This window comes from Pan troglodytes, chromosome 8, assembly GCF_028858775.2.
Source record: "Pan troglodytes isolate AG18354 chromosome 8, NHGRI_mPanTro3-v2.0_pri, whole genome shotgun sequence".
In the NCBI taxonomy this organism is placed as follows: domain Eukaryota; kingdom Metazoa; phylum Chordata; class Mammalia; order Primates; family Hominidae; genus Pan; species Pan troglodytes.
In genome coordinates, this window is record NC_072406.2 from 35,556,133 (window position 1) to 35,574,613 (window position 18,481).

The following is an 18,481-nucleotide window of genomic DNA, read 5'->3' on the forward strand; positions in this document are numbered from 1 at the left end:
AGCAAGTTGCAGGTGGAATGTTCCTTCCAACCATGCTTGCAACAAATAACTGTTTCACTATTCAACAATTTGATGAAGAGAAATGAAGTAGAACTCTCATCGGGTCAATAAAGTGTTTCTCGCTGGTGGCAGCAGAATGGGGAACAGGAAGAATCACAATAGCAGGGGTGGGAGACTAGAAAGAAAGAGTAAAGGTGATTGGGAGTACGTGATCATGCCCCCAGGACATGGGGAGACGTACAGCAAGGTACTTACCTTTTCTTTGTCACTAGCTTCTCTAGCCACTGTAGAGCCCTGAAACACAAAGCAATAATAAAAACATGCGCATGGGAGGCATTGGGTTTCACACGCAGAAAATATGAAAATGGCTCCGGGCGGAGCAGAGAGCCAGCTCAGCACCCACTCTGCTTCGCAGCCCATGCGGAATGGGCTTCTCATCCCTCCCTGACCATGGCTCTCTGTCCGGCCTGTGTCCCCTCTCTGCAGGTATTCCTGGCCACTGGCCGCTTCTCTAGCCCTGACTCTGTCTTGCTCACCTGTGTTTCTGTGGTTCTTGTCCACCTGCTGGAAGTTAGAAAACCTGACCATCACTTACTTGAGCAGTAACTTACTCAACACTGGATCAGCCCCACACTTTACTCCTTGTATCAACTGCCAGAAATAGTCAGTCCTGTTATCTTAAAGAGTCCCACTAGCTGGCTGCAGTGGGACCACAGGAGCGTTAAGTGCCTCTTTCCCCACATTACGTCCTTCTGTGGGCACATCCTCACCTGCTGACTTTTTTCTGCAATGCTCATTGTTTTCTCCCGTCTTAGAGTTACTGATGAACACTCTTTCCTTGCTTGCTATACATCAGTCCCCCACAGCCACTCTCTGACCCCATTTACTTTGGAGATTCCTTCAAAGACACACAGTTATTTGTACCTCTTTTGTGCCAGGCCCTATGCTGAGTGCAGAGGTACAAAGTGGAGGAAAACATGGCCCTTGATCTCAGCAGTTTGTGCTCTTACTGCAGTGGTGTTCAGAACTCTGCCTTAGAGCTCTGGGTTGTCTAGCATGACCTGAGTCTACCTCGGAGGCCGACGGGGAGGCTTTAGGGGTAGAGTCCAAGCAGAGAAACTTCCCGTGGCTTGTGGAAGATTTTAATTCAAAAGAAAAGCTGGGAAACAAATGGTCTGGTGAATTCCTAAGTATGGATGACAATCACGGTGTCTCATACACAGCAGATGTCCTGTGTTTACTGCATAAATGGCTGGAGAAGAATCACAGGCCAATTTCCTGGGCTCCCTTCCCCTCCTGCACTGGACACCCCTAACTATCGTGAGGTCAGCCAAGCCACTTGCTTCTTTACCACCTGATGAAAAGACATCTATTGCCCTGGGTTACTTGAGTTAGCCATTCATTAAATGAACTTACAGTTGGCTTGGGAAAAGTGAAAGTGGCTTTTAGATTGGCCATCTGCAAAGAAATCAAAATTTTTGATTACTGGCTTTCATCGAGCAGCTCAGGTATTGACTAGGATTGAGCTTCCTGCAATTCACAGATGCGGAAACTTGAACGGAATAGACTCCTCACATTGGGGAAGGGAGCCAAGACCAGGCTGGGGGGGGGGGTCTCCCCAGGGCCGATCTTCCATCCCCCTGGTGCTCAGTGCCCCCAGGACTGGAAGATCCGAGGGACGCTGCTGCTGGCCCAGGGAAAATGTTCAATGTTTCTCAGGGCGATTCAGAGCAGCCCAAAGCTGACCCATCAGATGGAGACAGATAATGTGAACCATTCATGAAGGCAAACCTGAGAACCCATTCTACGACCACAGCCCGAGCCCCTCTGCACAGCCATGCCCGGCAACTGTTACTTGCCATGGTCTACTTTCCTTCCTTTAGGAATTCCTGAATATGGACCACAAGTACCTTCCTTTACACACTGATTTTTCACAACGAATGTTCCCAAATACTTTTTAAAAACTGGGACATTTGTAATACTTGAGCACTGCCTATGATGCTGGGAACAGGAAGAAACTATTCTACTTTGAATTCTTAACCAAGTTCTTGGGGTGTGTGTGTCTGCGTCTGTGTGTGTGTGTGTGTGTCTGTGTCTCTGTCTGTGTGTGTGTTTCCTCTCCTACAATATAATCCACCCTGCTTCTGATTCTCAGGGAAGCTTCATCTGTATGCAAGTGCTGATCATTAGCTTGGGAACAACAAAACACAAAACTCATCCAAGTTTAAATTAATTCACAATAAAAAATTATTTAAAAAAAATAGAAAAGGAAGGCCAAGAGTTTAAGCCATGAAACGATGCCAGATGTACAGGTTCCATCACAACTGAGAGCACTGGCAAGAACAGAGTTTATCTATGCCACAAGCCAGAAAGGGAGATGAAACTGTGAAAAGCAAGGCAAATTAAAACTAGAATATCCAATCTCTAAGTATAATTTACTCCAAGATATGTTTACCAGATGCCTACTTGTCCGAGGCGCTATCTTAGGCATTGCAGGGGGATTAAAAAAAAAAAAAAAGTTAAGTAGAACAACATACTTGCCCTTGAGGCACTTACACATCAGGAGAATGAATGAGGCAACCAAGATTCATTAACTCCCATATGCCATGCCTCACGCTGGACACAATACATATGTATCTTATTTAATCCTCAAAACATCCCTGCAAATGTAGGTAAAATTATCCCTATTTTAACAGATGAAGAGACGGAGGGTCATAGAGGTTCAGCAACTTACACAAGGTTAACAAGTCATAAAAGAACAACATGTGACTTTAGAGGTCACTCTGGCTTTCTTCCCTGGGGAAGTCAGACAGAGTCCTGTGTGCTCTGAGCAGTACCGCCAAGGCTTCACGAAAAGAGCTGGTGCTGGCAAGGGCCCTGGAGGATGGCTGGGATTTCCCCAGGGGCAATTCCAGGGGCAAAAAATGGCTTGCTTGGGCGAAGACTTTAAGACAGGACAGGACAAGGGTGTATTTGGGAAGTGGATCCAGTGTGTGGGGACTTCAGAGGTTAGGAGACAAGCCTAGACCATTTCCTTCACTTAGACTAGCATTTCTCTAAGCATGGTTCAGAACCCTGGGGTCCCAAGACCAAAACTATACAAAGCCAAAACTATTTTTATAATAATACTGAGAAATTATTTGCCTTTTTCAGCGTCTTGATATTTGTATAAATAATGCAAAAACAATGGTGGGAAGAACTGCTAGCAGTTTAGCATAAGTCAAACAGTGGCAACAATGGGTATTAGTAGTGTTTGTGATTTAAAAAAAAAAAACAATGAAAAAAACCAGCACCATCTAAGAAACCCAGCGTCATTTCAGAAACCTCTGAAGCCACACATCCTGGTTTTTGTGACTTGTGAGCTGTGTAAGAGTTGCTGAACTTCTGGCTAAGATGGTGTGTCATACAAGTAGGCATCTAGTAAACACATGAAAGCATAACATTAAATATATCAAATCTAGACCCAGGAGTACACGTCTTTTCAATATTCTGTGCAGGAAATATACATAAAGCACTTCTGTTTATAAAGAAGGAATGATTTCTTAAGAACTGTTTTCGTGATGGTTTGAGTTATGAGTTGAACTGGCCATCTTTTTCATGAAACAACACTTTTACTTGAAAGAACAACTGACAGTCTATGTTTATTCAGATCTGGGCATGTGACTGATGTTTGCTACAAAATGAATGAAGCTGCTAGGCTCCCCTGTATGCTGGGGTGCTTGCTACATGTGGTCATTTCACAGAAAACAACTGACAGGGCTTGTGGCCAGTGATAAAATTTGAGATTCCAAGTAAAAAACTGATTTTTAAAGAACTTATATCCACCATCCTGGGCCTGCCGCTTCCCAATATGTAAAAGACTTTTCTGATGACATTGGTGGTAACACTGTTATGACTTTTTGATACTGTATAATGAAATGTGTCAATATTTGGAAGAGTCAAATAACTCAGTGAACCAATATGTTCCAAATGGCAAGTGCATGCCTTGACAAAATCACACATTCAAACAATGCATGCAAACCAATCAATGGATTTCGATGAAGAGTACAAAAAGTTCATTGATATGATTTCAGATTTCATAATGTAACTAAGCTTTGAGAAATTACCTCTTGTCAAGCTTTGGTGTAGTATCAAAGAAGAATATCTACAATTATCCAAAAAAGTTGTTAAAACATGCTTTAACAACTTTCCAAACTTCATTATTGTGTGAGTTCAGATTTTCTTCACATACTTCAGTGGCATAACACCACACAGACTGACAGTGGAATCAGATAGGACATTCTAACTATCTCACATTAAGTCAAGACATTACGGAGATTTGCAAAAATGTAAAACAATGCTACTTGTCTCATTTATGTTTTTGCTTTTGGAAAATAGTTATTTTTCATAAAAATGTTAACATGTAATGGTTTTCTCATTTTTAAAGAAACTACATATTCTAATATTTCTTATATTAATTCTTAATACTGTAAATATCCACAGACACAACTCACATCTGCAAAAGCTTTCGAGGGTCCTCTTGTAAGAGCGTGAAAGCGTTGAGACCAAAAAACTTGAGAACAACATGTCAGAGACCAGAGTTTGGCAAACTTTTCTGCAAACAGTCAGGGGGTAAATGTTTTAGGCTTTGTGGTCCCAAATGGTCTCTGTGGTAACTACCAAACTCTGCCATTACAGTGCAAAAGCAGTAACAGACAATACAGAAACAAGGGGCATCGTGGTATTCCAATAAAAATGTATTTATAAAATAGGCCCAGCCAGCCGCGGTGGTTCATGCCTATAATCCCAGCACTTTGGAAGGCCAAGGTGGGTGGATTGCTTGAGCTCAGGAGTTCAAGATCAGCCTGGGCAACATGGTGAAATCCTGTCTCCACCAAAAAATACAAAAAATTAGCTGAGCATGGTGGTGCGTGCCTGTGGTCCCAGCTACTTGGGAGGCTGAGGTGGGAGGACTGCATGAGCCAGTAGGGCAGAGGTTGCCATGAGCCAAGATTGCGCCACTGCGCTCCAGACTGAGCAACAGAGGAAGACTCTTTCTCAAAAAAAAAGAAAAGAAAAGAAAAAAAAAAGTCCCTCAAGTAGGATTTGGAATTCAGGCAAGTCATGGTTTTCCAACCCCTAACTTGAACATTCTCCCCTGAATTGGTGATACCAGAAGCCAGATTATGTCACTCCACTCTCAGAATTTCCAGGGGCCCCCCTTTATCTCCAAGCCTTTGAAATGGTCTCTGTACTTACAGTTCCCTCTGCCAGCAATATTCTTCCTCAGCTCATTTCCTCATCTCCTTCAAGTCTGCTCCAATGTCATCTTTCTCAGGGGAACCTTCCCTGACAGGACTATTTAAAACTCTCCCCCTCTTTAATTCTGTCTATAGCACTTACCACTTCTGGGTATGCTCTATGACTAACTTATCACTTTTACTTACTGCCTGTCTTTACCCACCAGAATGTCAGCTCCCCAAGTGCAGGTTTCGTTTGTTCATCCCATCACTTCCAGCATCTAGAACAGTGCCTGGTATGCAGTTGGCTGAATATTTAAGTAGATGTGATATCTCTAACATGTGCCAGTGTTTTTTGGTGAGGCCAGCAAGCACTTATTGCCTCACAGGAAGGAATACACTGCTACTTGTCTGGTAGCTTTAAGTGCTGAGTGGCTCCTAAGCATTTCTGATGATCAATGACAACATTTACAATGTAGAAGAGTAAGCTTGAGTTACTTCACAAAAATTCATAAAATCAGTCTCACCTTTAAGTCGTATTTCCTATACACAGACAAACGGTGGCTGAATACATTTCTTGTAACTATCACATATATTTCAACTCCATCAACATTAAGCCGGTACATGCCCAAGAACTGGGGAAGAAGGGTGATCCCATGACATTCCACTATGTACTGCATGGGAGAGAAAGAAAGAGGAAAAAAACATCCAATCAAAAGATTCCTTCCTTAGATGTAAAATACATATGCCTATGGTGTTCATACAAAGTGAAAACCTCCAGCCATTAGGGTCTTATTTACAGAAAATGACCACATTTGTACTGCTTACCAATCACATCTGTGTTCACCATCTCTACACAGAAAAGAAAATTCAATTTTATCTCCAAACAGATTTTTTTCCAACATTCCAAATGGAATTTGTATGGTCAAACCTTGGATATGATCGTGTAAGGCAAGAGGACATGTGACTGTCTTTCTCAAATTCCTTTTAAGGGATATTACACTCCACCTAGCGCCTCTGTCTTCTACCCACAAAGCCCTGACTACAAGGCTGAGGCAGAGCAACCTGGCTGCTAAAATAGCTTCTCTAACAGTGTTGAAGTCGAGATGAAAGAGGAAATTGTGGAGAGCCCAGTGTTAGAAGCTGGGAGGGCAGAGCTAAGCTTCTCAAGAGAGCAGGGGAGAAGGGGGCAACCCCTGTGACCATAGCACCCTCGCTCCTGCTCTGCCGGCAGATGGGGACTGCCTTGTCCCTGCTGGTTTCCACCAAGTTAACTGGACAAGCCCAGGGTTGACACCATTTCCGAGGAGAGTTGCAAAAACACAACACGACCTTGGCTGTTTTTCATGACCAAACTCCAGAGGGCCACAAGATGGAGCCACTTCTCCCTGAGAGCAGATTTTCATAAAACAGGGGTCCCTCTGCACTTCCCAAAGGAAGCTTAGGTTTTCCTTCCTTTAAAATCATGGGGAAGTAATATTTCAAAAAAGCTCTATGTCCACTGACACGTGTGAAATCTCCAGGATAATAAACAGCATAAATGGTGAGATTCCATTACTGTAAACACCATACATGTTGGGCATATTCAGAGATGCTAATGATGCAATTGGAGGGAATTCTGATCCTTTTCTACAATACTGCTTGAATTTTTCATTTTCTTTTTTTTTTTTTTTTACAATGAGCATTTTATAAAAAATACAAAATTAGAATGTCCTTTCAAACTTCTTAGTTGTAAATACTGTTAATAATCAATTCTGGTAATATTTAACCACCTTAAGAATGAAAAAGTCTTTGGTTTTGATCATTAAAGATAAACAGCATTGGTACTTGATTCTGATTTTTGCCATCTAGAGTTTTGGCAAGTTTTAAAGATGCCTCTTCCCTTTCTTTTTTCTTATTGACAATAACTGAGCTATATATTTTAATCTCATGTAATTCCTGAGTAGAGTTTCACCTTGTTATTTGAAATTAGATGAGTGAAACATTTTCTATTTCCTTTCAAAATATAATAAATTGAGTTTTGCTAATGCAAAACAGGCAATAAATAGCCATTGGGTGAAAAGAAAATTTCTCACATCTGATCTAGAGAAATGAAAAGGGGTTCTTGGCCTCTGTAGAAAGGTGGTTGGATGGGCCTTCAAACATGGAGACTGAGGAAGTCTAGTCTCCGCGTGCAGTAGAGAGAACGTAGGTTTGCGAGCCAGAAAGGTGTGTGTGTGTGTCCTGGCGCCTCCATTTACGAGCTGTGAGATCTTGGGCAAGTTATCAAATCACTCCACAGTTTAGCTTCATTTTCCAGAAAAAGAGCCTAATTCCTACCTTGAAGGTTGTTTTGAGGGTTACAGGTAAGAGTATGTCAAAATACTTCACACGGTGCTGTGTACTATACTATACTGAAGATGATAATGATTATTTTCATTCAAAACTCTGTTAAGAAATTTTAATGTTACACCTGTTTTGTGCTCCCAACTGACATACAGACATGTACTGGGTGGGGTCTGCTCCGAGGCAGTTATTTTTGAGGCCCACAAGACACAGTCCCTGCCCCAGGGGACACACCGATTTTGGTTTTGCTGCTCAACCCCTCACTGAGCTCCCATCACGAACTACCTTTACAGAATCCTGCCATTCCTCTCTGATTGAAGTTGCTGTGCAGAGCCACAGAAAGCTATGTCTCACAGCGACAAAGAACCATTATTCATGCTACAAATATGGTCAAGAAATCTTTTGAATATTATACAGCAAATCATTGACTAGTTGTCCCCCCTTAGGAAAAAACACCCATACAGATTACATTCTATACCTCCCCTACCTTAAACATTAGCTAAATTACTACACTGAAAAGAGACAGATCAAATCTGTCTACTTTGCCAGGCGCGGTGGCTCACGCCTGTAATCCCAGCACTTTTGGAGGCCAAGGCAGGTGGATCATGAGGTCAGGAGTCCAAGATCAGCCTGGCCAAGATGGTGATACCCCATCTCTACTAAAAATACAACAATTAGCTGGGTGTGGTGGTGCACACCCGTAATCCCAGCTACTCGGGAGGCTGAGGCAGAAGAACTACTTGAACCCAGGAGGCGGAGGTTTCAGTGAGCCGAGATCGTGCCACTGTACTCCAGCCTGGGTAATAGAGCAAGACGCCATCTCAAAAAAAAAACAAAAAAGAAAAAAAAAGTCTGTCTACTTTATCAGCAAGTCTACACACAGTTGTTCTCAAACGTATGGCTCACTTATGGGGCTCCTTGATGAATACCTAAAACTCCTGAGGATATAAACATGTAAAAACCCACAAGTCATACCAAAGTTTATCTATTAGATTCGAGTACTGCCAAGCTGCAGGTGATATCAAAGGTTTAGAAAGCATTAATGGGTTAAAATTTTGCAGTAGAGAAAATTATACCTATTAACTGAATTTCTGGGGGGAAGCACTGGGAAAAGGGCACACTGCTGCATTTCAGTGGAGGAACATTTAACTGGGTCTGTGAATGCCTGGGCTAGGAACCTCTGTTCTCTAGCACGATGCGCTGTTGTAGGCAGATGTTGACACAAAGAGACCTGAATGAGAATCCTGGTGGATTCTCCCAGTTGACCCAGAGAATGCTGAGCACAAACTCGTAACACCAGCGGGTGTTAACTCCAAGGATTCCTACACACACCAGCTGCTGGAGGTCAGCCCTGAACCAGGGAGACTGTAGATTTACAGCTACAGCTTTAGCCGGGGTCTCACGAGCCTCAGCCACCTTACACAGCTAAGAGCCCTCCCGGTCCAGCTCCGTGTTCATTACCTGTGTGACCTTGGGACAGTTATTCAACCTCTTGGTCTGCATTTGGAAACTGGGAGGTAATAATAGTAGTTAACGATTAAATGAGTTAGTTATAAAGTTTTTAGAACAAAGCCTGGTGCATAAAAAGTAGTATGGAAGTGTTATCTATCTTTTGAACCTTTTCCATTTTTATCAAACCTCAAAACCCCCTCATTACTCTCAATATTCATTCATAGAGGCTGAGAATATGGTGGCTCACACCTGTAATCCCAGCACCCTGGGAGGCCAAGGTGGGCGGATAGCTTGAGATCAGGAGTTTGAGACCAGCCTGGCCAACAGCGAAACCTCGTCTCTGCTAAAAATACAAAAATTAGCCAGATGTGGTGGTGCATGCCTGTAGTACCAGCTACTCAGGAGGCTGGGTGAGGCAGGAGAATCGTTGGAATTTGGGAGGCGGAGGTTGCAGTGAGCCGAGATTGTGCCACTGCACTCTAGCCTGGGTGACAGAGCAAACTCCTGTCTCAAAAAAAAAAAAAAAAAAAAAAACAACTTTTCATAGATTCACTTAAAAAATACGTATTGAGCATCCATCATATGCCTGGTACCATGAGCGGTGCTGACTTTGCATCAGGGAGCAGAGACACCTGGTTCTTGTCTGTGTGCAAGTTATCCTACTTCAGGTGGAAAAGGGTGCCATGGGAGGGGAATGGCTTGACTTCCGGTAGCCCCATCTCCCAGTGATACAGTTTGAATATTTGTCCCCTCTAAACCTCATGTTGCAATGTGATCCCCAATGTTGGAGGTGGTGCTCGGTGGGAGGTGACTGGGTCATGGGGGTGGGTCCCTCATAAATGGCTTGGTGCCATAGGGAGAACTGCTTATGGAAAAGAGCCTTCCCCTCTCCTTCCTTGCCTCTCGCCAAGCCATGCCAGCTCCCTACTGCCTTCCAACATGAGTAGAAGCTTCCTGAGGGTCTCACCAGCGACAGATGCTGACACCATGCTTCTTGTACAGTCTGCAGAATTGCAAGCCAAATAAACCTCTTTTCCTTATGAATCACCCAGCCTCAGGTATTCCTCACAGCAACACAAATAGGCAAAGACACTCAGTGCTTGCACGGTGGATCCCCTTCTGAGAGTGGTCTCTCCAGTCACACTGCGACGCATCTTGTCGGGTTCTTGAGCATCCTCCCTCTCAGTCCAGGATCCTCAACCTCTCCCTCCACTAGCAGCTTCTCAACAGTGCTTAAATGTGCTGAAGTTTCTCTCATGAAAGCAACAAAAACAAAACACAAAACACCCTCTCAATTGCAGAGATGCACGGTCTGGCACCGCCTGGATCCTGGCTTGAATATACACTTTGAGGGCAACTGGGGACACCTGATTATGCCACTCACTAGATATTTGGTGATAGGAAGGAATTTATTGGCAATTTTCTTAACCTGAGAAGTCCTTATGTTTCAGAGAAGCATATCAAAGTATTTACAGAGGAAATGTGTCTGTGATTTACTTTTGAAACATTTCTGCAAAAATAAAATGATGCAAATGTGGTAAAATGTTAATAATTGTTCAATCTAAGTGATGGGTATATGCTACCAATTTTCTGTCTGCTTGAACATTTTTACAATAAAAAGTAAAAAGAAACACAAACCCTTCTTTGACTCCATGTCCTTCTCCATCTCTGGTCTCTCTCCTGACTGGCTTCTTGGCAGAGCTGTCTACGCTTATTTTCTGTTGCTCTGTAACCCCCATCCATTCTGCAGCTCATCCTGCTCTGGATTTTACTTTCCTTTCCCTTCAGAGCAACTGTTCCCCCTGAGATCTCAATGACCTTTGAGTGGTTAAATTTGACAGATGCTTCTCCGCCTTTCTCTCTCCTGAACCCCATGAGCAAACAGTGCTCTTGTCTGGGGCTTCCTCCCTCCCTTGGCTTCTGAGACGCTGTGTTCTCCTGGCAGTCCTCCTACTCCGTCCCATCTTTCCTGCTCTTTGGCCAATGCTTCCTCCTCTACATGCCCATTGTCAGGGCCCTGACCTAGATGTCCTCTCATCTTCTCTTCTTCACTGCGTACAGGCTACCTGATCCACACCGTTTGTTTACATTTCTATCTGTGTCTCGATAACCCCCAAACTTACGATTCTCAGTCCACAACCTTTCTTTTGAGTTGCACATCCACATAGGATTCATCTAGTGTAATACAGCTTCCTGCCAAATGTAAGCTCCACGAAGGTGGCAAGCACTACCCTTAGCAGGACCTCATGTGTAAAAACCATTTCATATACAACTGTTGAATAAATGAATCCAGCAAATAATTAAAAAAACCCAAGATGTTTCCTACAGATGCCTACTCTCTCTGCTCTCTTTATAATTAACACCATGACCCTTACCTCCAGGTGTTACAAATATGAAAATTCTAGATTTTGAAAGCAGAAAAAAAACCTGTCATTTATGATGAAAGGGAAGCCCCAGATTTTTCTCACGATGGCCATGACAAATGAAGAACTTTACACAATAAGTAGGAAAAAAGGCATATGTCGGGCATGAAAGGAGGAAAAGAGGGTACCACAAAATAACGGTTTAAGGATGTTAATCTTAAAAAAAAAAAACAAGGCAGTCACATGGTTAACTTGGGGGAGAATTCGGAAATGGTCACAGTTTATCTGTTCTGGGACTATTACCGCACGTGTAAACTGTACCACGCAATGTATCCTCATTCTCCAGCATCACGGGAGAAACAGAACTTTGAGGAAAGGGGTGGAGCAGAATCGTAACCCTAGTGATATCCATCTGTCACTGAATAAGAGTAAAGAATCACATCCGATGATTTATACAGAATTCACACTTAAAATTCTCTCAACTTCCCAAAGTTTGTATGCACTGATAAAGCTGATAAATGGTGTTCTCCACAGAATCACGTGCACAACAATTAGAGGACGTCTGCCTCCTTCCCCTCCAGCTCCTCCCTATCCTCACCCTTGGAGGGGAGGGGATCTTTGGGCATAACACTGCTTAGACATGATGCTCCCATACCAACCACAGAGGAACTTGCTGCCTTTAAGATGCTCCATTCTGGCCGGGCATGGTGGCTCACGCATGTAATCCCAGCACTTTGGGAGGCAGGGGAGGGTGGATTACTTGAACTCAGGAGGAGATTGAGACCGGCCTGGCCCACATAGTGAAACCCCGCCTCTACTAAACATATAAAAATCAGATGGGCATGGTGGCAGGTGCCTGTAGTCCCAGCTACTCGGGAGGCTGAGGCAGGAGAATCGCCTGAACCCAGGAGGTAGAGGCTGCAGTGAGCCGAGAGTGTGCCACTGCACTCCAGCCTAGGTGATAGAACGAGACTTCGTCTGAGAAGAAAAAAAAGAAAAAAGAAAAAAGAAAAAAAAAGACAACCCATTCTGATGAATGTGGAGATAAGGGAAACAAGACCTGCTCATGACTCAAGCAGGGCCAAGATGCAGCCAAGGCCCCGAGGTGAGGGGTGGAGAGGGCAACGGCAGGAAGGCATGAGGGAGGGAGACTTCCAGGAGCACCTGATATGTGCCCCAAATGCTCTCAGAGACACGGGTTGTATCTTTAATGCATGACGGGGACTCCCAATTTCAAGGACTCTCCATAATTAATAATGCTGCAGTGTCTCTGTATTTATAAAGTGAGATTAGTGTAAACGTAAAACACCAAAAAAAAATTTCTATCTTATGTTGCTTCTAGGATCACAACTGTGAGCACATTTTTCTTCAAAACTTAAGTATCATAGACAAATTAACAAAATAACTTGTAAGCGAATGCTTCAAAAACAGCAAGAAGAGGCTGGGCATAGTGGCTAATGCCTGCAGTCCCGGTAAATCGGGAGGCCAAGGCGGGCGGATTACTTGAGCCCAGGAGTTTGAGATCAACCTGGCCAACGTGGCGAAACTCCATCTCAACAAAAAGAAAATAAAAGAAAGACAGTGAGAAGAAGAGCATGTACTGGGGGTACCACAATGCCATGCTTTTAACAACCTATTATTTGACCCGGTCATTCTCTTCTTTGTAAGAGTTTAAAGCATCCTATCTATTACCCTTTTGTAAAACACTGTTGGCTCAACCACAAGACAATCTGAGGAACCTTTGCCTCCTTTCTTCCACATGTTTAACTTCCAGATTACAAGAATGCCAAAGTTATAATGCAGTCCCTTGGGGCCACTGTTTAGGAAAGGTGCATTTCTTTCACTTTCAACCACGGTCTACAAGATGTGGCTACAAGGCAATCCTTCCCCACTGGCAAAAGGACATCATCAACACAGTTGTCCCTTTCTGCGATGGTAATGTCTCGCTTTACAGACTCGACAGGTGCAGTGCTCTAATGCGGCCCGGGAGGCTCCTTTGTAGAATGGATGAGTCTGCCAACTCCTGTCTGCAGACACTTTGAAGTCCCAAGGCAGATGAGGCTGCAAATGGACCAAACACTGAACAATGCTGGCCGTCCCGTGTGTGGCTCAGAAATTAAGAGCACACACCAGATAAGTGGGCTTATTCTCCTGTGAGAGCACAGGCAGCATGAACACAATACCGAAGAGTGTTCCTTTCAGCGGCTCCTTGAGTAGGGCTTTTCCCCTGAGGCATTCCTCCTGGTGGCACAATGCTCACCTGTCATTTCCACCTGTCTGACTCTGCAGGTCACCTATATCTAAGCCCTCCGCTCACATCAAACAGGAGCTCTGCCTGGCACCTGGAGCGGAGGCTTCTAGATGCCTGCGATGCAGCCATGACATTGAGCTTCCATCTGAATAGGTGCTGAAAATCTACTCTCAAACTTTATAAAAGTGAACCTGATTATCACCAATTCTTCTTATACTTGCTATATGTAGCTAAGTCAATCACACTTATTCTTTGGGGTCAGCTTTCCTATTCTCAGTGTTAAATTCACTGCATTGCATTTTAAAATATTATTTTTGCCCAGTTACTTGGGCTGAGGCAGGAGGGTTGCTTTAGCTCAGGAGTTTGAGATCAGCCAGGGCAACACAGGGAGATCCTATCTCTAAAAAAAAAAAAAAAAAAAAAAAAAAAAAATTAAAATATTCCTTTTATTAAGTACTGTTCACTTCTGCACTGTCATAGCTGGGCACCTCTTGCTCTTGTCACTTCCCTTCATTACTTACCACATAATAGCTTCTGTTAATTCTAAGAGTGCTCTCAGAAACTTTCCTATTTTTGCTGGCTTTTTAAATTTTTCTCATCTGTAACATGCATTTCCAACACTAACAGTTTTCACTTTTTTCTGTCTTTTTTTAAAAAACAATCTGCTTACAGCTGGGCATGGTGGCTCATGCCTGTAATCCCAGCACTGGGAGGTTGAGGCAGGAGGATCGCTTGAGTCCAGGAGTTTGAGACCAGCCTAGGCAACATGAGAAGACCCCATCTCTACAAAAAAAATAAAAGAAATGAGCCAGGTGTGGTGGCGCATGCCTGTATTCCCAGCTACTTGGGAGGCTGAGGCAGGAGGATCACTTGAGGCTGGGAGGTTGAGGCTGCAGTGAGCTGTGTTTGCGCCACTGTACTCCAGCCTGGGTTACAGACCAAGACCCTGTCTCAAAAAAGAAAAAAAAAAAGTCTACTTATAAATGATGTCGTCAACAAAGGTAAAGTTTCTCCCTTCCTAATTCTCCCTCAGAACTTTTTCCTGTACTACTGTGGGCTTGTTAGAAATGTAATGCAATGATAAATTAGAGTCATGGAATTAGGCTTTCAAAAACATAAAACATAACAGCCACCAGACCTAGGTTTCCTTTGCCCTTAGGCACTCACCGAGAATAACAAGGGTTATGAAGCCCTGATTTGTTGCTATTCTCATGGAGAATGAAATGCCATTAAGAGATTCACAGCTGACTGAAGGTTGAAGCAGAAAGGGTTCTAAGTGATGTACTGCAATAGATAAATATTTATATCTCCGCACGATAGTGTGAACCTGGGCTCCGGCTTTCAGGAATTGCTGTTATTATCATGTTTCACTCATTTTTTAAAAAAGCTTGAAGTGACAATTTAATATAGCATCAAATTAGTACTTCAATGTAAAGTCTTGTTTCATTTAATGTTTTTGAAAGGTTAAATTATCTGTAATCCTTACTGTGCCATGGGCTATGTTTAGAGATTATTCCTACAATATACTTCACATGAAAGAAAAGGAAAGGGAAAGGAAGGGAAGGAAAGGGAAGGAAAAGGAAGGGAAAGGAAGGGAAGAAAGAAGCCTGAAATTATGGATTGCTCTGGTGTACAATGACCAAATAAATAAATAAATGATACAACTTCCTTTGAGTGGATGTCTTGGTATGTTTGGGGATAATGATCTGTAAATGTCAGTTAATATAATTCGATTTCAAATCGTCTTGAAGTAAAAAAAAAAAAAAAAAAAAGGATGACTACATTTAAGCAAATATAACAAATATAACAAAACAAATGAAACTTTACTGCTTTTCTTAATTAAGCTTGATAAAAATCAAGCTTAAAAGGAACAAGCATTCTTCTGTAGTGTTTACACAAATTCTTATTACTGAGATATGCAGAAATGCCTAAGTACATACACGGATGTGCCTCATTCAATTTGTGACACACCATAGTAAGGACTCATAAACAACATCATCATTAAAAATGAAGTAACTTTGTAAAAAATACAATAAAGTGCTTTATCATATGTACAGATGCCACTTGTTACAAAAAGCCCAGAATGGCTGCTCCACGTATGACCGCTGGCAGGGAGCTTTGACAAGCCCAAGGCCTCCTGGAAAGCCCCATCCCAGATAGAAAGCTTAGCTGGTATAAAGGCAGGAAGGTTCCAGAATGGCCCCTGTACCCCACACACAATGGGGAGCTGGGGCCTGAGTAGCCTATGACTGGGGCTGGGGGGGGGGGGGGCTGAACATTTGAGCAGGTGCACCGGAGAGCAGGTGTGCCCAGGGAGCATGTGAGGAGCTGGGATCCAAGCCAAGGTGTTGGAGGTGCTAGACAGAGCCTGTCAGGAGCACAGGGGTACACGGACACTGAGGACATTAGCATGGTGGGGGAGTGGGCCCAGGGGCTCCCACTCCTAGCAAAACCCTTGAAGGGTGCTGACAGGGTCCAGGGCTGGGAATCCCCACCCTCCTCTTTTGCAGAAACAAAACTCTCAGAAAAAGAGCTTCCGTAAATTAGGGTCAGAGGCCTTCCCAAACATTGCAGAGGTGAAGATGAAGCTAAGAGTTCAGTAAGACTCTCAGACACTAAGGAAAGCAAGTGTAGCCACAGAGATGGGATGCCCAGATTCCCTCCAGGGAAGGTCACGCTGCCCAGCTGAGGGTGTGCGGTCTGCAGAAGGCCTGCAGGGGCAGCTCCTTCTAGGTCTGCCTTCCGAGGGCAGCCTGTCATTTTGGCCCAACATAGGAGCCTCTAGGGGCATGTTCCATAGTGCCCCGCCAGGTTAGCTGAGGCTTGACTGGGCCAGCATGGCAGTCTGACTTCTCCCTCTGCCCAATCTCACTTCTTTCCTCTTCCCTACATAAGCTTTGATCCTGATCAACATCTTGACCCCAAACTGTGTCATCATCTGGTTGGGCAAGTCACTGTGTGTGAGAGTTGGCAGACCATGACAACAAATTCAGGCCCCCAGGAATTACAGAGGTGGGACCTCTCAGGAGTAAGTTTTGAATAGTTACGTACAAAACGTGTAAAGAAACAAAGGATGCAATTTCAGAGATGAGCATAAATCAAGAAACTATCAGGAATGAACGGTCAGATTTTGAAAAATCTTCTGGAAAACTTCTAGAATAAAAAAGATAATTGTTGAAATTAAAAAAAAAAAAGGATTAGAACAGTTGAAGAGACACTTAGGACTGGATGATATATTTTGAAGAATTCACCCAGAATTGGGCAGAGATGTTTGGAGATGGAAAATGGAAAAGAAAAGTTAAAGATGGGGAAGCCAGGATGAGCACGTTAAAGATGTACTTGTTGGAGAAACAGAAGGAGAGAGGTGAGGCTGAAAGAGAAAAGGACTGCGGAACTTCCAGACCCTGGAGAAGAAGTACTGCAGGAAAAGCTTGCTGGGGAGTGTGCCGGGCAGCTCCCCATGAAACTAGGAGGAAATGGCTGAGGACATTGGGAACAGAGGGCTACAAATGACGCCATCGGCAAGCTTCGGAGCACTCATTGGGCCACAGGAACTCCCAAGATGACAAATACCTTCCCCTGTTTCTAAGAGAGAAGCAAGACATGTCTGCAGTTTACAATGGCAGCAGAGGGTCTACTGGGAGCTTGTGTTTAGTCTCATAATCTGATACTTACACAGGACTGAGAATATCCAAGTACTTTCCAAATTTTAATTGATCACTCCTCCGGAAAAATGAACAAAAGAGCCCAAGAGCAGATTCAGAACTGAGTGCTCAGAATGTTCTGTTGTTCCAGAACACAGGAGCTGCCCTGTCACTCACAGGGGGCACATGAGCATCACCTGGGGGCCTGGTAGAAAGGCGGCCTCCACAGACTCCCCGACAGCCCCTCCAGACCCAGCCAGTCAGAGCCCTGATGAAAGTCTAAGAAGCACTGACACAATGTGGAACCTTTTCTCTTTTGGTGCTATAACCCTCTCCACTCTTTTTTGTATTTAGCTTTTATGGTCCCTATTTTCTCAGTTTTGCTCTACCGAAGTCTCATCCTTTGAATAGTAACACCAACGTCCCTGACCTTCAGGAAAGGATAAGCAGATGTACTATGAGGAGATTTCAAAGAAGTCACATGTTTGCCCTAAAATCCTTGAAATTTGAGGTGCTGATTAGCTTATTTAACAGGGAGTTCAGATTTTGGGGAAAAACTTCTGGATTCAACTACAGATATTGTTTCCCTAAATAAAAGGATAAGAAAGGAATTTAAGTCGTTTTTTATCAATTTTACCCATTTATCGATTCAGTCACTTTGAAATAAAAAAGTAAATTAAAATGCTGCATTTCAAAAGCTATTAAAATACTCAATAATATTTTCATAAGGTATTTCTTGATCACCTATATTGCAGCTTCCCTCGGGTTACATTCTAAGTCCTATACAACTTCAGGGAAGTATGTTACCAACAATGCCTCTCAATTTTTTTTTTTTTTTTTTTTTTGAGACAGAATCTCACCCAGGCTGGAGTGCAGTGATGCCATCTTGGCTCCCTGCAACTTCTGCCTCCTGAGTTCAAGGGATTCTCATGCCTTAGCCTCCTGAGCAGCTGGGACTACAGGCATACACCCCCAGCTAATTTTTTGTAGTTTTAGTAGAGACCGGATTTCACTGTGTTGGCTAGGCTGGTCTTGAACTCCTGGCCTCAAGTGATCCGTCCACCTCGGCCTCCCAAAGCACTGGGGTTACAGGCATGAGCCACTGTGTCCAGTCAATACTTTTCAATTTTAATTCAAGTTGAAGCTACATGATACCAAAGCTCCCAATGAATTCACGTCAGTGCGGGGAAAAAAAAATTCAGTCGATTTAAGATAAAAAGATATTCA

General features: G+C 43.4%; 1 protein-coding gene across 2 annotated transcripts in view; it reads right to left on the reverse strand.

Annotated features, from left to right (window-relative positions):
- The window catches only part of PIP4K2A (phosphatidylinositol-5-phosphate 4-kinase type 2 alpha), a 179,432-nt gene that overhangs the window by 32,550 nt on the left and 128,401 nt on the right, over positions 1-18,481 (reverse strand). For both annotated transcript variants that reach the window (XM_016962766.4, XM_016962767.4), the window contains 2 exons: positions 5,747-5,893; positions 256-294 (listed from right to left, as the gene is read on the reverse strand). In XM_016962766.4, coding sequence (XP_016818255.1) covers positions 256-294; positions 5,747-5,893 — 186 coding nt within the window. The remainder of the gene's footprint in view (positions 1-255; positions 295-5,746; positions 5,894-18,481) is intronic.